Source organism: Phacochoerus africanus, chromosome 10, assembly GCF_016906955.1.
Source record: "Phacochoerus africanus isolate WHEZ1 chromosome 10, ROS_Pafr_v1, whole genome shotgun sequence".
In the NCBI taxonomy this organism is placed as follows: Eukaryota; Metazoa; Chordata; class Mammalia; order Artiodactyla; family Suidae; genus Phacochoerus; species Phacochoerus africanus.
The window spans coordinates 31,475,353-31,500,285 of record NC_062553.1 but is presented as its reverse complement, the minus strand read 5'-3'; the positions used below and the strand labels follow the sequence as shown (position 1 = coordinate 31,500,285).

The window sequence follows — 24,933 nt, the reverse complement described above, 5'->3', positions numbered from 1 at the left end:
AAATTATATTGAAATAGAAAACATTCCCAGCATTTTTTTCCTCCCTTAGGATTTGCCTCAAAGAGCACTCCAAAATTTGAACTGAGAAATCCCAAGGAAGCTGCCTGGATTTCCCTGTATATTCTTATTCTACATCGTGAAAAGGACCAGACGAATCAAATTGCTGGCTTTTGGTGAGTATTCTCACTGGTGTCCTTTTCTTCTTCACTTAAGGAAAACCTCACATTTCCATTCTTGTCACCCAAGATATCTGCTGTATAAGCAATGAGGACCTGGTGCATAAACATGGGGCAACATTAGTGTTAATTCAGTGTGATAAGTCATTTTGAACCAACGGTATAAATCCTTAATTCTTTGTTCAGTTTGTATCTTTGTGGCCCAAGAGGAAGAACTGCTGCTGCTGATATGTGAGCATCTTAGGAACAGAGTTAATAACTGCGTATTGTTCATAAATCTGTCTCCCTCACCATCCCCCACCCCCCAAAAGGACAAAATATTTCAGCCAGCTGTCTTTTGAAATTTTGGATGCAAGGAAGGCTCCTTTGTACAAGCCAGAACAATCTTTAGGTTTCTTGAACAATCCCTTAGGGCTTCTCTCATTTCTGTTGCTTCCCTTGTCGTATAAGGTAAAAATAATTGTCATGTCAGACTCTCCAGATCATGGCAATCCAGTGAATGACAACACATGCAAATGCACTTTGGCAACTATGTAATTCTCCGTGGGTGGGTGATCATTCTGTGTGTGCTGTGGCAGGGATGGGGAACAGGTGAGAAAGAGACTTCTTGTGTCAGCTTCACCCAGAACGGTGGACATCCAGGCCTCCCAGTGGCAGCCTTAGCCCTCACTGAGCTTCTCAGGCAGATGCAGCAGATCCCGTTTTTTAGGACGTGGCTGCTGCAGTCTGTGATCACTGAACAGCGTCCTGACCTTCCTCTTCCCTGCCAAGTCCATTTTCATATCCTCTAGGCTGGGTTCTGCACTTAGTCCCCTGAATTCAGGTACTCAGAGAGCTAAAGTTGTTTTTAATCATATATATACATATATTTTTTTTTTCTTTCTCTAAAAGCATATCACTGAGTTCCCGTTGTGGCTCAGTGATAATGAACCATGAGGATTTGGGTTTGACCCCTGGCCTTGCTCAGGGAGTTAAGGATTTGGTGTTGCTGTGAGCTGTCATGTAGGTTGCAGATGCAGCTCGGATCCCGTGTTGCTGTGGTTGGGGTATAGGCCAGCAGCTGCAGCTCCGATTCAACCCCTAGCCTGGGAACTTTCCATATGCCAAGGGTGCAGCCCTAAAAAGCAAGCAAACAAAGAACAAAAAAAATAAAAAATAAAAGTATGTTCATTAAAGGAAACGTGGAAATTAAAGAATATTCTAAAACTACTTATAATCCCACGAGTCAAAGATAACCACAGCTAACATAGTATATTTATTCCTTGTTAGTTTTTAGAAATGTTTCATATATATCCTAAAATATTACTTAACAAGGTTAACACAGTTGAGAATATGAAATAAGTATTCTAGCCTACAACTATGCTGTGATTTTTACAGCCGTTTCCATACTGTTGAATGCCATGTTTGTTACATGACATAAAAATACATACTGGGAATTGTCTTCATGGCTCAGTGGTTAACAAACCCAACTAAGATCCATGAAGATGCAGGTTTGATCCGTGGCCTCACTCAATGGGTTAAGGATCTGGCGTTGCCATGAGCTGTGGTGTAGGTCACAGGCGAGGCTTGGATCCTGTGTTGCTGTGGCTGTGGCATAGGTCAGCAGCTGTAGCTCCAATTCAACCCCTAGCCTGGGAACTTCCTACCATATGCTGCAGGTGTGGCTCTAAAAAGCAAAAAAAAGAACGATTTTTTTTTTTTTTTGCTATTTCTTTGGGCCGCTCCGGCGGCATATGGAGGTTCCCAGGCTAGGGGTCGAATTGGAGCTGTAGCCGCTGGCCTACGCCAGAGCCACAGCAACGCGGGATCCGAGCCGCGTCTGCAACCTACACCACAGCTCACGGCAACGCCGGATCCTTAACCCACTGAGCAAGGGCAGGGACCGAACCCGAAATCTCATGGCTCCTAGTTGGATTCGTTAACCTCTGCGCCACGACGGGAACTCCAAAAAGAACTATTTTTAATGACTGAAGCTCTAGATGTTGTCAGGCTATCCTCCAGAAACGTACTAAATTACACTTGTCCTCCCATCTATCCCCACCCATTATATATGACAGCGTTTCCTTGCTCACATGTACAGATCAAATTCTTTCACCTTAAGAAGTTGGTTTTTTTTTTTTTTTGTATTTTGTCTTTTTAGGGCTGCACTCACAGCATATGGAGATTCCCAGGCTAGGGGTCTAATCGGAGCTGTAGCTGCCGGCCTACACCACAGCCACAGCAACCCCAGATCCAAGCTACATCTGCAACCTACACCACAGCTCTTGGCAATGCTGGATCCTTAACCCACTGAGCAAGGGCAGGGATCGAACCCACAACCTCATGGTTCCTAGTCGGATTCGTTTCCACTGCGCCACAACATTCCAGTTGTTGTGGAAATTTCACCACTATCCACCTCCCGGGCTTTCTCATCTTCCCAAACTGAAACTTTGTACCCATTAAACAATAATTCCCCCTTCCCCCTCCTCTCAGCTCCTGGCAACCGCCATTCTACTTCTATCTCCATAAATTCGACTATTCCAGATATCTCATAAAAACGGAATTATAAGTTTTTTGTCCTTTTGGGTCTGAAATGTTTCACTTAGCACAGTGTCTTGATGGTTCATCCAAGTTGTAGCATGTATCAGAATTTCCTTCCTTTTTAAGGCTAAATAATATTCTATTTTTTATATATACCACATTTTGTTTATCCATGCATGCATTAAAGAACATCCACCTTTGGGCTATGTGAATAATACTCCTGGGATCATGGGTGTACAAACGTTTGTTTCAATCCCCGTTCAATTCTTTTGAGTATATATCCAGTGGTAGAATTGTTGGATCATATGATATTTCTATGTTTAAGTTTGAGGAGCCACCATACTGTTTTCCACAGCAGCTGCACCATTTTATGCTCCCACCAGCAATACACGTGGGTTCCAATGTCTCCGCAATCTCCACTTGCACTTATTTCTATTTTGTTTTCTAAATACTAGACATCCTACTGGTATGAAGTGGCATATCATTGTGGTTTTCTTTTTTTTTTTAAGTTTCAGGACTTCCTAATTTATTTATTTATTTATTTATTTATTTAGTCTGTTTGCCTTTTCTAGGGCCACTCCCGTGGCATATGGAGGTTCCCAGGCTAGAGGTCTAATTGGAGCTGTAGCCACTGGCCTACGCCAGAGCCACAGCGATGCGGGATCCGAGCCGTATCTGTGACCTACACCACAGCTCACGGCTACGCCGGATCGTTTAACCCACTGAGCAAGGGCAGGGATCGAACCCGCAACCTCATGGTTCCTAGTCGGATTCGTTAACCACTGTGCCACAACGGGAACTCCTCATTGTGGTTTTGATTTGCCTCTTCCTAATGACTAGTGATGTTGAGCATTTTATGCTTGTTAGCTCTTTGTGTAATCATCTTTGGAGAATTGCCTCTTTAGCTCTTTGTCCATGTTTAAATCGGTTGGTTTGCTTTGTTGTTGTTGCATTGTAGGAGTTCTTTATATATCCTGGAAATTCATTGCTTATTATTTTGAAAAATTATTTTCTATTCCATGGTTGCCTTTTTACTCTGCTAATAGTGTCCTTTGAGTCACAAAGGTTTTCGTTTTGATGTAGCCCAGTATATATTTTTCCTTCTGTTGCCTGTGCTTTTGGTGTCATGCCCAAGAAATCAGGGCCAAATCCAGGGTCATGAAGCTTTTCCTCTGTATTTTCTTCTAACAGTGTTATGGTTTTAGCCCTTACATTTAGGCCTTTGATCTATTGTGAATCAGTTTTTGTATATAGTGTATGGTAAGGGCCATTTTTTTTTTTTTGTCTTTTTGCCATTTCTGCTCCCATGGCATATGGAGGTTCCCAGGCCAGGGGTCTAATCAGAGCTGTAGCCGCCGGCCTACACCAGAGCCACAGCAACGCAGAATCCGAGCCTCGTCTGCAACCTACACCACAGCTCACGGCAACGCCGGATCCTTAACCCACTGAGCAAGGCCAGGGACTGAACCCGCAACCTCATGGTTCCTAGTTGGATTCGTTAACCACTGAGCCATGACGAGAACTCCCAGAATTCTTTTTAAAGAGGTACTTTTCAATCCCAGCACATCGCAGTGAAGATGTGGGTTAAGCAAATGGCACACATATTCACGCATATGCTCATCCTCACTTTTCTCCCCATTGTAGGCTTCGGTGGTTTCCCAGCAGACAGGTGAGAGAAAGCTGAAGCAGTTGGGGAACTAACAGCTCCGCTGGCTCAGCTCTCGTAACTAGGATACAGCAGTGAGGCGGTGGCTGGGATCAGCAAGCATTTCGATATAAACATGCTCCATGAAATCCTCAACAAAAGAACAGCAGGGGTAGACGCGTTTCAGGCTGAGAAGAAAAAGGGAGTGTGTATGTGTCTGTGTGTGTTATGTGTGTACATAGATTTGGCAGCAGAGGGGAAGAAGGAGGTCACTCCCCACTGAATGTGGCTGTGAATTGTGTGCTACAGCAAATATTTATTTGTGTTTGAACAAAAATTAATTTCTCTCTCTGCTGCTTTAGAGAAATCAAACTAGATCAGCCACAGTTATGTGGGCAAACTCTGTTTCCAAAACAGATACCCTGTTTCTGTTTTATGGTGGACAGAACCTAAATGGACTTACAATGCACAAGGTGAAGGTCTGCTTAGCCTTCATGTGCAGAATCTTGAAAAGGAGAAACTGCCAGGCCAAGCAAGCTGCCTCACCTCGTATCACCTGGAGCAAGGGTCTGCCCAGTCCTGGCTGCTCTGACAGCCTTGGAGATAACAAGTGCCCCACTAATGTGACTCGTGGTTGCAGGATTCTGTACATGAGTTAGAATCTCAACATCAGAACCTGGTATTGGCATTTGGGCATCCAAATCTCAAATCAATCAGGCTTCAGGACCTATGAGAAACAAAACTGTGACTTCGTCCATCCCCTAGTGGTTTTCATGATGCCGTAGGTCCTCGTCTTCTCTTTGCCAAAAAGGCAATTGGGAGAGAAAAAAAAAAAGAAAAAACCAAGTCTATTAAGTTTTCCAGGTGGGATAAGCCACGCTTTCTAAAAACAATTTACAAGACTAGTATACTATATTTCCCTTGAAGCATTAAAGTCATTTCACACTTTCTTAACTCAAAGAATATCCCGCTGTGGGACCGGGAATAAATGACTGGCTTAAATCAGAGGTGTTTTTACTGGAATATTTCAATTGAAATATTAACTCCAAGTGCACACAATGAAAGTACAGACTGCGTGAGATGCGAACAGCAATTATGTCTCCAACAATAGTCCCGGGAGTTTAATGAACCTGAAAAAGCTTTAGCTTCCTGACTCCTGTACATTTCATTCTAAATGTCCTAGCTTCAGTAAGACTCGGGAGATAGATCTTCTGTTCATTTCTATCCTTAAATATCAGTCTATATTTCATGTGTTTCTTTAACTAAGAGTTCCATTTTCTGTGTAACTTTTATAGTCTAAGCTTTTATATTCATTTCTAACTAACTTTAACTGCCCAGTTAAATTATAGAGACTGGGAAAACTGGTTCTCTTAACCCCTCCACTCTCTCTTCTCCTCTTTCTTTTAATAAATATCTTTCCTCACAGCAGAGTCACTTCCCCCATCCCCCAAAACCTGCAAACTCTAACTGGATAAAAATTGGAAGTTTAGCATTTAAATAATTTGTAATTGACAAACTCTCTTCCCTTCCCTAGTTTAAAACCATATATTACTACATTTTGTTCAAGTGATGAATACATGGTAAAAAGGTAGGGGTGTGTGTGTGTGTGTGTGTGTTTGTGTGTGCGTTATTTAAATAAGGACTAAAACAAATAACTAGTCAGACAGTAGCATTGCTCTATTCCTATTATGTTACTCTGGGATGCTTATTAACCAAGGTAATTACATTTGAAAACCAGGGATGTTAAATGAGCGTGTAAGATGGGAAAAAGGAAAAAAAAATAAGAAAAGGAAAAGATGAAATAAATAAGAATAGGAGGGAAAGAGGGCAGGCACTAGTAATTCTTTTTTTTCCCCAAGACCAGGGGTCCCAGTGCTGCTTCCTCACCTTTTCCCCTCTGAACAAGAGGTTGCCTGCCTGTGTGGCAAGACAGAAAATTGAGTGACACGACTGGATGGAGAAACGTGGGGATTTCCTATGTAGACGGGGTGAACTTCTGTATTATATTCATCATCAGATTAGTTTGTGGGTTCTCTTCCATGTCATCAAGACCTGCAATCACATGGTAGAAAACTGCCCAGGAGCAGAGAGAAATACCCAGGGAGCAAAGGACTCTATCCCAGTGTGTGATCTCCAGCATTGTAACACCCAGCCTTTCAAAGTACCTGCACATAAAAGAGGCTTTGGAAACTGCCCTCGTGTTCAGGCACTGTCTTTGTGCCTGTTTCCTTGTGACATCAGTCACTACCAAATTCCTGAGGTGATAGAGTAGAAGCTAAGCATATTGGTTCACGCAAAAAAAAAAAGTTCTCCAGCTGCCTGCCCAGTGCCTGCTTAACCAAGAAAGTTCTAGGGAGCTTTTGATACAGTCCATCAGTGGTTGGTGGGGCTTTCCGCCTTGACGCCGCTGATGCCTGAGTTGTGTGTTAGCAGTGCCAGTTCCTGCACCAAAGCTGACCTGTCCACTCTTTAGTGAGCTCCTTCTGGTCATGCAGATAGACTGGACAATACTTGATATGGCTATTTGTATACAGCTCTACATGCAGGTAAGCCACAAAAATTAATATATAAATAGAAAAAATGTGCAAAGCAGTTTTCTCGTAGTTATATATAATATTGAAATTCTTGGTGTAGCTTTATCCTACCATGTTTCTTATAAAAGACAGTGCTCATTCATTTGTTCTTTGATTCATTTATTCCTTTATTGAGACATTTCTTTAGTCAGTGCTAGGCACGCAGGATACCAAAGTGGAAATAACCTAAGGTATCTAAAATCACTTCATTATATAAAGTTTTACTTTTTCTGTTTTTAAGGGATCTCTATCAGATGGCCCCATTTCTTTAAAAAAAATTTTTATTATTAAAGTGTAATTGATTTACACTATTGTGACAATTTCTGCTGTACAACCAAAGTGACTCAGATATATATATATATAGATAGATATATAGATATATACACACACACACATACACATTCTTTTTTAATATTATTTTTCATCATGGTCTATCCCAGGAGACTGGATTTATTTCCCTGTGCCATACAGTAGGACCTTGTTGTCTGTCCATTCTAAATGTAATAGTTTAATTGATGTAAATGTAATTACAGTAGGACCTTGTTGTCTGTCCATTCTAAATGTAGTAGTTTGCATCTACTGACCCCAAATTCCCAGTCCCCACTCCCCCCCCTCCCCCAACCCCACGCCTGGGCAACTACAAGTCCGTTCTCTCTGTCTGTGAGTCTGTTCCTATTTTGGAGACAGGTTCATTTGTGCCATATTTTAGATTCCACATATAAGTGATGTCATACAGTATTTGTCTTTCTCTTTATGACTTACTTCATATCATTTTGTATGATAATCTCTAGTTGCATCTTTTTTTACGGCTAAGTAGTAGTCCATTGTATATATGCAACACAACTTCTTAATCCAGTCATCTCCTATGGACTTTTACATTGCTCCCATGTCTTGGCTATTGTGAGTAGTGCTGTTATGAACACTGAGGTACATGTATCATTTTTAATTATAGTTTTGTCTGGATATATGCCCAGGAGTAGGTTTGCTGGATCATGTGGTAATTCTGTTTTTAGTTTTCTGAGGAACCTCCATACTATTTTCCATAGTAGTTATACCAATTTACATTCCCACCAACTGTGTAGGAGGGTTCCCTTTTTTTCACACCTTATCCAGCATTTATTATTTGTAGACTTATTTAATGATGGCCATTCTGACCTGCGTGAGGTGGTTTCTCAATGTAGTTTTGATTTGCATTTTTCTAATATTTAGTGATATTGAGCATCTTTTCATGTGCCTACTGATGGCAATCTCCTTCTTATAATAAAGAAAACTACTAAGTATTAGGGTTTAATTTTAGCCATACTTTTGCTAGAAGGATCTGTTCTTTAAACTATCATTTTCATTTCTCACTATATGCAAGATAATAATAATAAGCCAGAAGTTTCCATTGTGGTTCAGTTGGTTAAGAACCCGACAATATCCATGAGGATATGCATTTGATCCCTGGCCTGGCTCTGTGGGTTAAGGATCTGGAATTGCCTCAAGTTGCAGCATAGATCGCAAATGTGGCTCGGATCTGGCATTGCTGTGCTGTGGTGTAGGCCGGCAGCTGCAGCTTCAAATCGACCCCTAGCCTGGGAGCCTCCGTATGCCTCAGGAGCAGCCGTAAAAAGGAAGAGAAAACAAAAGATCCTTAAAGTGAGAGGTTCCATTCCATTTGTCTATATCTAAGGAGTGTCTGAAGTGGTTTTTAGTAAAAATATTTGCATACACAAGGTATGAAAACAGCAATAAAGATGTCTAAACTTTAACTCTGAAAAACATGATGTGTTGTATAACTTCCACTATTTGGCAATGAAAGCACATCAGTTCTTTAGGAGAGAAAAGTTTCCCTGCACTAAATGTTAGGGAAATTTTTCAAGTTGATCATCATCTTTTTTCATCTTTTTTGAGGGCTGCAGAAGTTCCCAGGCTAGGGGTCAAATCAGTGCTGAATGTAAAAGTAAAGTAATAGGAAAATCCATCAAGGTGGCCTCTAAGGTTTCATTTCGCTGTAACATCTGCAGTTTATAAGTAGTAGTTAAAATAGCAAAGGCAGAGAGGACCCCCAAAGCAAAGGAATGGTCAGGGGCCTTTACAGGCAGATTTGTCAACTCCCATCAAACTAGAATTTTAAAGTGATAGTTTCTACAGATGAGTTATGTCTAACCACCAGTTGTCCCCCAAACACACACTGAAAGTCTATACTAGTACTGCTGCAGAATTTTAATCAGATTTTCAAACTTTGGAACACACCAAATAGGTTTAAGGAGTAAATAAGTTCTCCTTAATAATAATAAGACAGACATTACCAGAGGAAGAACAAAGCAAGAAAGCTGGCAAAGAGAGTATATTTAATGTACATTTAATGAATAAAAAGAAATTTTTATTTATTTATTTATTTATTTTGTCTTTTGTCTTTTTTAGGGCCACACCCTCGGCATATGGAGGTTTCCAGGCTCGGGGTCTAATCGGAGCTGTAGCTGCTGGCCTACACCACAGCCACAGCAATGCAGGATCCAAGCCACGTCTGTGACCTGCACCACAGATCACGGCAATGCCAGATCCTTAACCCACTGAGCGAGGCCAGGGATCAAACCACAACCTCATGGTTCCTAGTCGGATTGTCTCTACTGTGCCATGTCGGGAACTCTGTAAAGTTGCATTTTAATGCTTATTGTCTTTACTTCCCACTAGAAAGTTTACTTTTATATTTTTCTCACAAAGGGCCTATTCTATTATAGTCATATTTGAAAATATTTTTAAGTTCAAAAATACTGCACGTTCAGCTTAAACATCTAAAAAAAAAGGAATTCATGGCTTATTCAATGTTGAGAATATTTCTGGCTAAATGCTATTTCTCTGTAATTCTTGCTTGGAGATATCTGTCAATGAAATAAAAGAACATCAACATTAAACAAGATCTGGCTTTTTTTCCAGGGTAGCAGACATTGTTTCATAGTCAGAACTGAAATGACTAATGTTAACCAAACAAAATCAGAAGATCACACCTAAACCGAAGCTAATGTTTGACTGTGTCACTCCATTTCAGAGTCTTCATTTCAGAACAAGCAATTTGGCATTTTTCTTATAAAGTGATCTATGATATTTGTATACACTACTCTGTGACATACCACCAGAAGTTAATAAAACAACATATCCTGTATAGAATGGCATGGTAATAACAGGCCATACTATTACTATATAACTAACTGCTACTTGCAAATATAATTTAAAATTAGGGTGAGGGGACAGTATTTACAAATCATTATAAAGGCTGTGTAAGCTTATATTCACTTTTTAAATCAGTTTTGGCATAAATTCAAGAAACTAAGCAAATGAAAAATACTCCTTACACACAAATTTTAGAATTTTAAAAGCTATATATATCTGGATCTCTGTCCAGATTTTCTTTTGTCTTGAATATAAATGAACTCTATTGTCAAATAGAAGTTAGAGGCTATCAACCCAAAGATAAGGCTCCTTTCTTTTTTTTTTTCTTTTTGTCTTTTTGCCTTTTCTAGGGCTGCTCCCGTGGCATATGGAAGTTCCCAGACTAGGGGTCTAATTGGAGCTGTGGCCACTGGCCTACCCAGAGCCACAGCAACACAGAATCCAAGCCGCGTCTTCAACCTACACCATAGCTCACGGTGACACCGGATCCTTAACCCACTGAGCGAGGCCAGGGATCGAACCAACAACCTCATGGTTCCTAGTCGGATTCGTTAACCACTGAGCCATGATGGGAACTCCCAAAGCTCCTTTCCTAAGTTGTAATTCCAGTTTTATCGCTGTCTAATTTGAGATTAAGTACATGATCATCCAGTTTCTCCATCAAGAAAATGGGGCTGAGGAGTTCCTGTTGTGGCACAGTGGAAACGAATCCAACTAGCATCCATGAGGATGCAGGTTCAATACCTGGCCTCGCTCAGTGGGTTAAGGATCTGGCATTGGCATGAGTTGTGGAGTGTAGATCGCAGACTTGTCTTGGATCTCGAGTTGCTGTGGCTGTGGTATAGGCCGGCAGCTGCAGCTCTGATTCAACCCCTAGCCTGGGAACTTCCATATGCCATGGGTGTGGCCCTTAAAAAAAAAAATACACACACACACACACGCATATATAATATAAATATATATATATATATAATATAAAAGTGTTAACTATCTTTTTTAAAGATAGAGGTACTATCTTTAAAAAAAAATAGATATAAAGGCATTCCCATTGTGGCACCACAGAAACAAATCCGACAGTTCAATACCTGGCCTCCCTCAGTGGGTTAAGGATCCGGCGTTGCCATGAGCTGTGGTGTAGGTTGCAGACGTGGTGGGGATCCTGCATTGCTGTGGCTGTGGCTGTGGTGTAGGCTGGTGGCTACAGCTCCGATTAGACCCCTAGCCTGGGAACCTCCATATGCCGCGGTTGCAGCCCTAAAAAGACAAAAGTCTAAATAAACAAATAACCAATCTCTATTATAAATCCCTTTGCAAATTAAAAAATATTTTTATAATAAAAATAACCATCCATGAAACTATCAGTTCATATATTCAAATGCTAGCACATAAAGTTTTTCTGTGAATGTTATTCCTAGGTCACTTTCTTAAACTTGCAGAGGTAATTTTGACCTATCATAGTTAATAAAAATATTTCCTACTACCTTTAGTGGTAGACACAAAGCATTACTGTAGGTATACTAAGTAGTAATAAAAAGAATATAATATTTACACAATTGAACAAATATCAAACAGAACTTTTTTTTTTTTTGCGTAATCATTAGTTTTAAAAATGCACCATGGAGTTCTCTTGTGGCACAGTGGGTTGGGGAATCCAGTGTTGTGGCTGTGGTGGCTCAGGTTGCTGCTGTGGTGCAGGTTCGATCCCTGACCCAGGAACTTCCGCACGCCACAGGTGAAGCCAAAAAAAAAGCATTATTATAACCACATATTTCACATATACAGTTTCTTAAAGCACTTTCCTGTGTAAATATAGATATATAAGTATAGTTATAGAAGTTTCCTTCTGGTTTTCCACAAAACACTGGGAGTAAATTTCCTCAGACTCTTTAGCTTTTAAAATTATTTCGTTGGAGTTCCCTTTGTGGCTCAGTTGTTCAAGAACCTGACTAGGATCCGTGAGGATTTGGGTTCGATCCCTGGCCTTGCTCAGTGGGTTAAGGATCCAGCATTGCCACAAGCTGTGGTGTAGGTCACAGATGCAGCTTGGATCCCAAGTTGCTGTGGCTGTGGCCGCTTTAGCTCCAATTTCACCCCTAGCCTGAGAACTTCACATGCCACGAGTGTGGCTCTAAAAAGGGGAAAAAAAAAAAATTAAATACAAAATAAAATAAATTATATTGTCAAACAGGAAATTTGTGAATGTGGCTATGTATAGTTCTCTACAAGGAGAACATCCTTGAAAAACACCTATTTTCCCAACTGAAATAGTAATAATTTAAAAATTAAGTAGTATATAATGTAAAATAGTAAAGTTAATTTGAGCATTTAACATAGCCAAGGACTTTTCTAAGTGCTTTATATGCATTACCTCATTTAACCTTCACAACACCATTATAAATGGTGAAACTGAGGCCAAGGGAGATTAAATGCCTGGTCTGATGGCACTTGTTTCTCAGGTGGTAGAGCCAGGATATGAAGCCAGGCAGTCTGACTCCAGAGCACTGGGGGATAACCACCATCCCCACTGCCACACCATAATCCCCACAGTCTCAGTTAAACATTTGCATTATGTGAATTCTAATCCTTAAACATTTCCATTTAAGAATTTAATTCAGGGAGTTCTCGTCATGGCGTGGCGGAAACGAATCCGAATAGGAACCATGAGGTTGCCGGTTCGATCCCTGGCCTCACTCAGTGGGTTAAGGATCCGGCATTGCTGTGATCTGTGGTGTAGGTCACAGACATGGCTCGGATCCTGTTGCTGTGGCTGTGGTGTAGGCCAGCAGCTGCAGCTCCAGTTAGACCCCTAGACTGGGAACCTCCATATGCCATAGGTGTGGCCCTAAAAAGCAAAAAAAAAAAAAAAAAATTAAAGGCAACTTATGGAATGGGAAAAAATATTTGCAAACCACATACCTAAGGATATGGAGAATTTGAAAATAAGAAAAGGAAAAACACATAGAAGAAAACAAAGCAGGAGTTCCCATCTTAGCTCAGCAGTGCTGAATCCGACTAGTATCCATGAGAACGCCAGTTTGATCCCTTGCCTCGCTCAGTGGGTTAAGGATCCGGCATTGCCATGAGCTGTGGTGAAGGTCGCAGACAAGACTCAGATCTGGCATTGCTGTGGCTGTGGTGTAGACCTGCGGCTACAACTCCGATTAGACCCCTAGCCTGGGAACCTTCATATGCTGTGGTTGTGGCCCTAAAAAGACCAGAAAAAAAAATAATAATTCCATCGATTTTTTTATTTTAAGGCTAAAAAACAGAATTTGATCTTATTAACTTTATAAAGGGCCAGAAATAGGCTCTGGAGCAGTTTGCTGAGCTCTCTGAAGAGGAAGGCGGTGGTTGAGAAGTGCAGTGAGGCATTTGGTAGAAAGGAATGGTCTTCTGTCAATCTTAATGTGGATCTGTGCATAGGTTCCTTCAACCTTATCACCCAGTGTCCATCTCTCACTGATGCTGGTTCTGTTCTGTTAACACTTGCTATAGCGGATTCTACTATAACTAGGAAGATACCAATGAGAATACCGTGGTAGAAAGAGCTTGGGCTTTTTCATCAGCTGAACTTCAATTCTGAGTGGTCTCGGGTAAGTTAATTGATTGCTCTGAGCCACAAGCTCCTGATTTTATTTTATTTTATTTTATTTTATTTTATTTTATTTATTTTTGTCTCTGCCATTTCTTGAGCCGTTCCCGCGGCTTATGGAGGTTCCCATTCTAGGGGTCGAACCAGAGCTGTAGCTGCCGGCCCACGCCAGAGCCACAGCGATGCGGGATCTGAGCTGTGTCTGTGACCTACACCGCAGCTCACGGCAATGCCAGGTCCTTAACCCACTGAGCAAGGCCAGGGATCAAACCCACAACCTCATGGTTCCTAGTTGGATTTGTTAACCACTGAGCCACGACAGGAGCTCCCAAGCTCCTGATTTTAAAAAGGGGCAATAACTGCGAACATTTATCAAACCCATACTGGACACTGGGGTTTGTTCTAAGCACTCGGTGTATCTTATTTAACTTGCTCCCCACAGTGACGCCCTGAGATAGTGATTATTGTTACCACCAGTCTCATTTTGCAGATGAGGATAACAAGGAATGAAAACTTTGAAAACTTCACCGATGTCACACAGCTAGCAGTTAAAAACCTTGGGCTCAAACTCAGGAAATCTGACCGTAGAGCAGGGAGGGAGAGGTCCTTTTGCTATAACGGGCAAGACAGTAAGTATTTTAGGCTTTGTGGGCCATACTGTCGGTCGCATCAATTCTGCTTGGCCACTGTAGCTTGAAAACAGCCATAGCCAATATGTAGACAAATGGGCATGGCTGTGTTTCAGCAGAACTTTATAAGAACAGCCACGGGGTTGAATTTGGCCCAGTGGTTGTGGTTTGCAAATCCTCTGCTCTGGAGCCCACATTTTCACCTTTATCTCATAGGGATGTCATGAAAAATCAAACTTCCTTAAGGTGCCTTATATACGTAAGTGCTCAAAAATGATAGCTATCATTAACTCAAGAATTTCCTTTTTTTTTTTTTCCCCTCGGTCTTTTTTTAGGTCCACACTCATGGTATATGGAGGTTCCCAGTCTAGGGGTCAAATTGGAGCTGTAGCCACCATCCTACACCACAGCCACAGCAATGCCAGATCCAAGCCTCGTTTGTGACCTACACCACAGTTCTTGGCGACGCTTCATCCTTAACCCATTGAGCGAGGCCAGGGATCGAACCTGCGTCCTCATGGATGCTGGTCAGATTTCTTTCCACTGAGCCATGATAGGAACTCCTAATTCAAGAATTTTTAAACTATGCATACTAGAGAGTATTTCTAGTCCATCTCTTCCCTCCAGGGAGAATTGCATTTAAGTCATCTATTCTCTTTTAGGTGTTCTCTTCTTAGCATATAAGTGAAATGCATTTCCCAGCTCCCTTTCCAGCAATATTAGACATGCTGTGGAACTCGGTTCCCCTCTGAAATCATCTCACTGTGCCAAATGATGGCAGACAGCACAAGTCTGGCTTGTATAGATGCTCAATAGTTGATTTTGATTTTCATGATTTTCATTCATTCTATTACACCATCATTGGGCGTCATATCTGCAGTCATGTAATATGTGGTAATGCAGTTTTGTTTTTGTTTTTGTTTTTGTCTTTTTGCCTTTTCTAGGGCTGCTTCCCATGGCATATGGAGGTTCCCAGGCTAGGGGTCGAATCGGAGCTGTAGCCACCGACCTACACCACAGCCACAGCAACACGGGATCCAAGCCGAGTCTGAGACCTACACCACAGCTCACGGCAACACCGGATCCTTAACCCACTGAGCGAGGCCAGGGATCGAACCCGCAAGCTCATGGTTTCTAGTCGGATACGTTAACCGCTGCCCCACCACAGGAACTCCCATGGTAATGTAGTTTTAGGTGTAGAAGAATAGGGAGAGCTTCACTCTTGAAGAATTTCCATCTGTCTCTAAATATAATTAAACCCGGAATGCAGATTTTCAGTCCCTGTTCACCTGTTATAGCTGGATCACTCCTTGGATTCTGTTTTGACCCACAGTCCATTGTTGCTTGTATACTTTTACTAAGCCACTGTCATAGCTTTGGCACTCAAAATGTTTGTTGAAAGAACATATGTGACCTCCTAGAGTTGAATAATCTTATGTAGCTGCCCATCTTTGCTCATGATGTTTGCTCTGCTCTCTCTCCTCACCTTCTTTGTCCATCTTGCTAGACGAGGAACCCCAAGGACTGCCAGAGTCACACTGTATTGACAAGCACTTAGCACGTCCTGGCATATAGCAAGTGTTATTCAGTCAGTTTATCAGCAAGTGTTTGAATGAATGAATGAATGCGTGAGTGAGTGAATGAATGAAAGCATACACAAATACTGTTCAATTGTCTATTTCACTAGATCATTGCGTTTTGGCTAAGGGGTACAGAGGTTGCTTTTAGTATCAGTGAATTGACTGTGTTCCAGAAGCACATTTACAGTAATTGTTCACAGTGTCTTTAAAATAAAAACCTTGGAAACTTAAGTGAAGCTTTCTACTTAATTAGAAACCAGCAGTGGTACTGGAAAAAGGTCTTAAGTCTTAAAAACCTGATTGTCAGCGGTTTTCACATGTCCATGAAGCAGAGGGGTCTGAATTTAAATGAAGCACTTCCATAGCTTGGCAGAGCCTTAGCCTGATTTCAAAAATGGTGTTTGTTTTAATTTGGGGAGAACCGTAGGGGGAAAACCTGGTGTTTGTGTGACCTAGGCCTGTCGGTTTGCTGGGTAACAAATCAGCATGCCGATAGAATCAATCTGATAGAGCTTTATGGTGGTACTTGTTTGCTCTGAAAAATTAAATTAGTAGGTTTTCAACTCAAATAAATGGGTAGTTTGGTATCAGAGAGACACTACTTTGGGCCTTCGAAAAATCCTGTGCATTTCTCAGTCTCGACAGCCTTCACAGAAAGTGCCAGATCAGGAAGCTGTGCCATTCGGGGAGTGGGGAGTGTAAAGTAACTTCTCTTGTTTAATTAGTCCCTCCCATGTGTGGTATATAGTCTGTTTATAACTCCAAGATAGACTCCATCAGTTATCTCAGCAGGGAGCAATTTCGCAAGTGTTCATGCGCACACTCACACACACACACACACACATACCGACCCCAGAGACATTTTTGGTTATCATACATGCAGGGGGGTGAGCATGTAGATTGTCCAGGGCAGCGATGTTAAAAAAAAACATCCCACGGTGCACAGGACAGCCTGTCACAACAAAGAATTATCACACCCCAAATGGCAGTAGGGAACAAAATTGAGAAACTTTGGATTACATAATACCCAAGTGTCCTTTTTGCAGCTCAAATTCTGGGATTTTAGATTAGATTATGTACATGAAAGAACATTATAAATTGCAAGACACTGTATACACTTAAGCTACTACTAGGATATAAGCCATCACTGCTTCTCCTTCTCTTCTCCGGTGTCTGTCTGCCAGTCAGCCTTTCTGTTCTGAGCCAGATCCCTCCAAGGTGTAGGTCAAAGGAGCCAAGATAGGGGATGAAGCCACAGTCCCCCCTACTGCTTGCTTACAGTTTGGGAAACACTAATTCAAGAGGCAGATATGGCCAAATTGACAGGTTTCATATTTTTTCTTCAGTGTTATCCCATCAACCTGTTAAGCAAAAGTATATGCATGTAATGCTTATTTAAAGGGAGCCAGAGAGTAGATTCTTAACAGGTATTTGTGTGCTGCCAACCCCCTATAGGAAATTCCCTCACGCCCCTCCTCTGGGGCGGTGGTTTTTCCCCCTTTCTTGGTGCACAGCCAGTGTCCCTGGGAACCCATAGCCAGATGCCTCATTTTCAGGGATGTGTTGATAGAAATGCCTGGGAAAAGTGAGCCTCTTGGCTTTGCATCTGTTTATCAAACACAGTCATTCACTGAATGATGTGCTTTGCCATAACAAAATCTGTACAAGCGTCAATACAGTTTAAGACCTGTTATGAATTAACTCTTCTCAGATGAGCCAGGAGCTGACAGGAGGTATGGCCCAGACTGTCATTGTTCTAGTGCCTCTTTATCCTTCCAGGATTTTCCCAGAGTCATGGAAGGATTTTTGTGTGTCCCAAGGGCCATGCCTTCTAAGAGCACAAGGTTGCCGGCTGAGACGGGGGGGGGGGAGTGCCTCAGTCTTCACCTTTTTGTGTGGGCTTCCAGGTTAATTCCAAATTTTTTTTTTCTTTTTTGTCTTTTTCTTTTTGAAGGGCCCCCTCATGGCACATGGAGGTTCCCAGGCTAGGGGTCAAATCGGAGCTGCAGCTGCTGGTCTACACCACAGACGCAGCAACACAGGATCTGAGCCACCTCTGCAACCCACACCACAGCTCACAGCAACACCAGATCCCTAACCCGCCGAGCAAGGCCAGGGATCAAACCTGCATCTTCATGGATGCTAGTCGGGTTTGTTAACCACTGAGCCAAGGCGGGAACTCCAGTAAATTCCAAATGTTCTGCCTCCGTTTTAAGCAGAACTCCTTTTACATGTTCAGATGCTGAGGTAGCAGAAATGCCAGAGGCCTGCCTAGTGGTGGGAGCGTTCTCTCTGCTGTTTACTCTAACGGGTGGTGGTAACTTGGCCCAGGGCAGTAAGATAACCGTTCAGGGTGAGGCCAAATCTTGGAAACTTTTTGCAGAAGCTGACCTTCAAGTCTTTCCCCCCTGATGTGTGGCATTAAATGTCACTGGATCCTGGAACCAGTCCTCTGTAGTAGGTGCTGTTACTAGAACCATCTTAGAGATGTGGCTGTGGAGCCTCATATGACATGGCAAGTGAGTGGCATAGTCGTGATTTGAAGTCACATGTCTTTGACTCCACAAAGAGTTCGCCCTTCACCAGTATGGTATGCATGTTATTATATCTATACATTGTGTAGGCTGAGTCATGCCTAAGAAGTGACTGTTGGTAAAGACAAACATTTTATGGTATAAATACGGGGACATAAAAATAGAGCTCTAGCTGCAGAGATAGAATTACCTCTTGAATAAATACATTCTAAAAGCTTCCACTGAATTAACTTCCAGCGAGCACTGGAAGACACGGCTCACGACTGAATGGTATCTTCACATTACAGTGTGTCTGTTGGTCAGCAAATAAAACTCTCCCAAGATTCCAATTCCACATTGCATATGGAATGCCCACACACACAGAGCTGTGAACCAAAGTTAACAGGTACTTTACATAATTCTAGAGTAAACTCATGCCTGTTTTTGACCATAGGTAAAGACTGGTTGGTAAACATTGGAACTGTTTCCCAGTACAGCCTTATTCCTTGTCCTCTAAAACATCCCTCTTGAAGGTTAAAATCCTGCTGGAAAGGGAGTTCCTGTCATGGCTCAGGAGTTAGCGAACCTGACTAGCATCCATGAAGACACAGGTTTGATCCGTGGCCTCACTCAATGGATTGAGGATCCGGCATTGCCATGAGCTATGGTGTAGGTCACAGACGTGGCTTAGACCCCTAGTTGCTGTGGCTGTGGTGTAGGCCGGAGGCTTCAGCTCCGATTGGACCCTTAGCCTGGGAACTTCCACATGCCTCAGGTGCGGCCCTAAAAAGACCAAAAAAAAAAAAAAATCCTACTGAAAGGGTACCCTAATCTTTGGTACCAAGGGAACTGAAATCCTTGATTTCTGCTTTAAGTCTGAGTTAACCTTGAAATGCTGTTTTACCCCAACAAGCTCAAACTCGACCTAAAACAAAGACAACAAAACTTCTAGCTATAGTTCAGAATTACAATTTGATTTGAAAGTATATTCTACTCTGTTTTATAAATTGAATAAATGGTTTGTTTTTAATATATTGCCATGTTCTTTTTTTTTTTTGGCTTTTTAGAGCCACACTCGCAGCATATGGAAGTTCCCAGGCCAGGGGTTGAATCAGAGCTGCAGCTGCCTACGCCTATGCCACAGCAATGCCAAATCTGAGCCGCCTCTGTGACCTACACCATAGCTCATGGCAATGCCAGATCCTTAACCCACTGAGTGAGGCCAGGGATTGAACCTACATCCTCGTGGATGCTAGTCAGATTGTTAACCGCTGAACCATGACAGGAACTCCTTGCCATGTTTGTTTAATGAAAGCAGCCTTCGGTGAAGACTCCTGTGCTTTTAGTTTGTGCAAGCATGGCCCTGTATTGGGAGGGCCCTGCCTCAGGGGATCTGGCATCCATGGGGATGCCGGGACCATTTGCATCCAGTGCAGCAAGTCTCTTCAGGCTCTTTCTGGACGAGTGTCTCCAAACTGCTATAGCCATGAGTTAGATGAGAAACAGGCTTACTCTTGGATGCCTGAGCCCTATCACCAGTGGAGAATCACACACCTTACCTGCTATGAACGGAATCTGGGAGGCTCTGCTATGCCAGTCTACACCAGAACTCATAGGCTGGGTTTCTTATCCTGACTAGTTTAAAGTTGGCTGGGGTAACCTCTTGCTTGTTTCCCTGTAAACACAAGAATCTTAGGGGCAAGATTCTTACCTCAAGTTCATGTATCTTTTTATGTTCAGATTTCTTAAACTAACATGTCTTGAGCACTTGGTGCTAGGTTCTGCACCAGCAGCTTTGCATGGGTCATATCAGCCCTATGGTAAGAATCACTTAGGGAGCTACAATACAGAGTCTAAGCCACACTGTCCAGGTTCAAGGAAGTTCCACGAGGACAAAGTCCACTGGTGATACATAATAGGTGCTCAATAAATATTTGCAGAATGAATGAATAAATGAACACAAACTCTTCTGTGTTATCTATCTGTGCCATGACCATGACATGTGGAGGTTCTCAGGCCAAGGATCGAATGCCTGTTACAGCAGTGACCTAAGCCACAGCAGTGACAAAGCTGGATCCTTAACCTGCTGCTGAGTCACTGGGGAACTCCCGTGTCTCTTAAAATCTTAAGAAATTATTGTTCACTTATAAGTGCTAGGAACTGAGCCAACAACCTTCACCAGAAGTCTCATATTTTAACCATGCAGTTAAGTGGAAAATAACTTAGAATGAGAGGGAGAAAGGCAGCCCAAGAAGACTCTTCAAAATATGTTAGAATTTAAAAATTGGTCTTGATTGTAAGTCATTGCTCAGCATAGGAAATCGGGGGGAAAAGTGACTGTTAATACTTAACAATAGGAATCTCTGTTACTTTCACTGCTGTTCTCCGCACATCTCCTAGAGCAGAGGTCGGCAAACTTTTTCTATATCTGGTCAGAGAGTACATATTTTAGTCTTTATGGGCTATATAATCTCTGTCGAAACTAGTCATCGCTGCCATTGCGGTGCAAAAGGCGCCATCAAAAAACCCTAAAGGAGTATGGCTGAACTCCAAAAAAAAATTCATTTACAAAAAGAAATGGCATATATTTGGCCCATGGCATAGTTTGCCAAGCCCTGGTCTAAAGCATGTCTAATAAGTATGTTGTAATAAGTTTTCTGTTCCATCTCTGAGAGAGGGGTCATATAGCTAATGCTGTAAAGTTCCCCCTTTTTTAATGCATTAAATGAACCATCTATCTTTTCCATTCCTAAGCCTTTGGCCTTGAAAACTCATTAAATAGCACACCATGTAATTTATTTAACTGTGGTATATTAGACATAAAGGTAGAAAGGATGGAATTGTAGACCATAAGACTTTCTTGAATGTGTTTAACTGATGCAAGATACCATTTTTTTAGTGTGCTCTAGTGAAATCCCAATTTTATGGAATCTTATTTTTATTCTTTTTGCATCTCTGAGCCTTCTCACTTTTTTCTTTTTATTGTGTGTGTGTGTTAAAATAGACATAACAGGGTGTTCCCATTGCGGCTCAGCAGTAATGAACCCAAGTAGCATCCATGAGGACGTGGGTTTGAGTGGCCTCGCTCAGTGGGTTAAGGATCCAGCATTGTTGTGAGCTGAGGCATAGGTTGCAGGCGCGGCTTGGATCCTGTGTTGCTGTGACTGTGCCGCAGGCTGGCAGCTTTAGCTCTGATTGGACCCCTAGCCTGGGAACCTTCATATGCCATGGGTGCATCCACAATTCAGTGGCATTAAGTACATTCACATTGTACTTAATTCACATCACCACTCTCCATCTCCAGAATTGTCTCATCTTCCCTTACTGAAACTCCATAAATACTAATTCCCCATCCTCCCTTGCCTCCAATTCCTGGCAACCGATTCTACTTTCTGTCTCTATGAATTTGACTATTTAAGGATTTCATGTAAGCAGAATCATACCATATTTGTCCTTTTATGTCTGGCTTACTTCACTTAGGAAGTCTTCATGGTTCATCTATGCTGCAGTGTGTGTGCGAATTTCATTTTTAGGGCTGAATAATATTACATTGAGCACACATACCACATTTTGTTTGTCCATTCATGTTTCAATGGACATTTGGGTTGTTTCCACGTTTCGGCTATTGTCATGATCCTTGGCGTACAAATATGTTTGAGTCCCAGTTTTCGATTCTGTGGGCTATACACCCAGTCGTGGAATTAGTGGATCATATGATAACTGTTACATTTTGGAAGAACTGCTATACAGTTTTCCCCAGTAACTGCACTATTTTACATTCCCACCAACAATGGACAAGGCTTCCAAGTTCTCTACATCCACACCAACACTTATTTTGGTTTTTTGTTTGGTTGGTTGGTTATAATAAGCATGCTAATGGATTCAGTGTAGTATCTCATTTTGGTTCCCAGGGGTTTTGCAAATTTATTTTATCGAAGTAGAATTGATTTACAATGTTGTGTTAATTTCTGCTGTACAGTTATACATATACACATTCTTTTTCATAATCCTTTCCATTATGGTTGATCACAGGATGGTGAATATAGTTCCCTGTGCTGTACAGTAGGACCTTGTTGTTTATTCATTCCAAAAATTATAGTTTGCATCTGCTAATCCCCAACTCCCAATCCATCCCTCTCCTACTCCTACACCTCCCCCCACCTTGGCAACCCACAATTTTAGTCTCTATGTTGGTTCTCAGTTGTTTTTATATCAGTGTTTGTAGTCAATGTAAAAGATAGTTTATTTAGACACTACATTCATTTAGATCCGGTGCAAATTCTATATACTTTTTTCCACATGTATGTGCATTTATTCCTCTCCTAGTTCGAATTATGTGAGATGGCGTTTAAGGATATGAAAACAATAAGCTGGATAATATAAACAGCTAAATTCATAGCATTGGGGATCTAGAGGACTAAAAAAGAAGAAAGAAAGTAGAGCCAAGATTAGCTGAAGCTGAGAGTGTGTTGTAATGTCCTATACAGTTATTAAACCCAAAGGGACAAATTCAGTCCTGAACTTCTTAGTGGTCAAAGGGAAAAGGGAAAGAGGACCAGTAACATGATTCTTTTTTTTTTCCAGATAATGAAAGCTCAGGAAAAAAGGATTTGCTTGGCTTCTAGATGTAACACAATAAGCTACAACCACTATAAAAGGGACAATTATGTTACTGACACGAGCAGATTTCAGAATGAAAGGAAACAGAGTTTTTGGTGAAATTAGTGGGGCTGGAATTGGGAATGACTTCTCTAGCCTGACTATTTATAAAACTTTTTCTGTATGTTAAATGGTAGTTTCATTTTTTTTGTTTGTTTTTGTATTTTGTCTTTTTGGGCTTCACTGTCAGCATATGGAGGTTCCCAGGCTAGGGGTCCAATCGGAGCTGTAGCCGCTGGCCTACACCACAGCCACAGCAACAATAGTGGATGGATGCTAGTCAGGCTCATTAACCGCTGAGCCATAACGGGAACTCCCGGTAGTTTCAAAATTAACGAAGATAAAAAGTCAACTTGGAGTTCCCATTGTCGCTCAACTGGAAACAAACCCAACTAGTATCCATGAGGATACGGTTCGATCCCTGGCCTTGCTCAGTGGGTTATGGATCTGGTGTTACCATGAGCTGTGGTGTAGGTCGCTGATGTGGCTTGGATCTGGCATTGCTGTGGCTGTGGTGTAGGCTGCCAGCTGGAGCTCCAGTTTGACCCCTAGCCTGTGAACTTTCATATGCCACACCGGAGGCCCTAAAAAATATAAAAATAAAAAAAAGTCCACATATCTCAGCAGAGCGATATGGTCTGTTCCTTTGGACTTTACTATTTTATGTAGCTCGACTGTCTAAGATCTTCAATTCTCTTCATACATGTTTATATACATATCTGGCATTTCCTTCCCAAGTCACAGATTATAAATGGATACGTGTTTGTACAAATAATCTTCTTAAAAATATGTCCTTATCTTTCTTTTGGAAGGAGGGAAAGGTCTTCGTGTTCAAATATGATATTGAAATTTCTACTTCAACTACAGGAATTAATGTATTATTTTTAAATTTATACCAGAAAAACGACTTTAGGATAACTGGCTATACTATCAAACCAGCTTTCAAGCAACTGAAGAGCAAAGAAAATTAAAAATAAAAATAGAAGCCACATCAAACAGATGTTTTTAATGAACCGAGAAAGTGTCAACATTACTCTAAAATGAAAAGAATTGGTATGAAGTTTTACCCAGAAGTTTGGATGAAAGAATAATAACTGATGTTTCTTGAGCATTTACAGTGCTCCAGGCACAGTTCAAAGTACTTTGTAGGTATTCACTCACTCCTCTAAACGAAGTTATCACTGTCTTCATCAGTCTCATTTTATAAATTGGGAAACTGAAACAGTGAGCAACTAAATATTCTTGTCCCAGGTCATACAGGTAGGGTTAGAGCTTGGAGTCACACACAACCTCGAATTCTGGCTTCAATGGCCACTCACTTACCCACTGAACTGTACGGCCTCTTGATGTTACAGCAAATGAACCAGAGAGGTCTTGGTTGGCCAACAGGCAAATAAACATCTCAGATTTCTTTTGTGTCCCTGTAATTTCTTTTGATTTTTTTTTCTTTAGATGATCACACTTACCTTAATTATCCTTGAAATTTCCTGTAATATCCTTGTACAGAATTCCTAGTAGTATTTTTTTAAATGACAAAAAGTGAAAAAAATTTTACTTGAATGAACCCTTATGCAGCTATTATAAATTGTGTTTTTCCAGTTCTAAGAACATGGAGCACGGAGTTCTCTTGTGGTACCGCAGGTTAAGGATACAGCGTTGTTACTACAGCAGCTTGGGTCACTGCTGTGGCTCGGGTTCCATCTCTGGCTTGGGAAGTTCCATATGCCAAGGGTTCGGCCAAAAAAAAAAAAAGAACATGAACAAATACTTATAAAATGAAATAAAGCAGGAGTTCCCGTCATGGTGCAGTGGAAACTAATCCGACTAGGAACTGTGAGGTTTCAGGTTCGATCCCTGGCCTTGCTCAGTGGGTTAAGGATCTGGTGTTGCCAT

The 24,933-nt window shown here is 41.6% G+C and overlaps 1 protein-coding gene across 6 annotated transcripts in view; it reads left to right on the top strand.

Moving 5' to 3' along the window:
• Nucleotides 1-24,933, top strand: part of RBM47 (RNA binding motif protein 47) — a 184,254-nt gene that overhangs the window by 140,130 nt on the left and 19,191 nt on the right. For 4 of the 6 annotated variants that reach the window (XM_047797998.1, XM_047797993.1, XM_047797995.1 and 1 more), the window contains one exon: nucleotides 50-173. The exons of the other annotated variants lie outside the window; for them this stretch is intronic. Coding sequence is in view for 2 of the 4 variants with exons in the window: in XM_047797993.1 (XP_047653949.1) it covers nucleotides 50-173 (124 nt within the window). In the remaining 2 variants the exon portion in view is untranslated. The remainder of the gene's footprint in view (nucleotides 1-49; nucleotides 174-24,933) is intronic. 6 annotated transcript variants of the gene reach the window in all.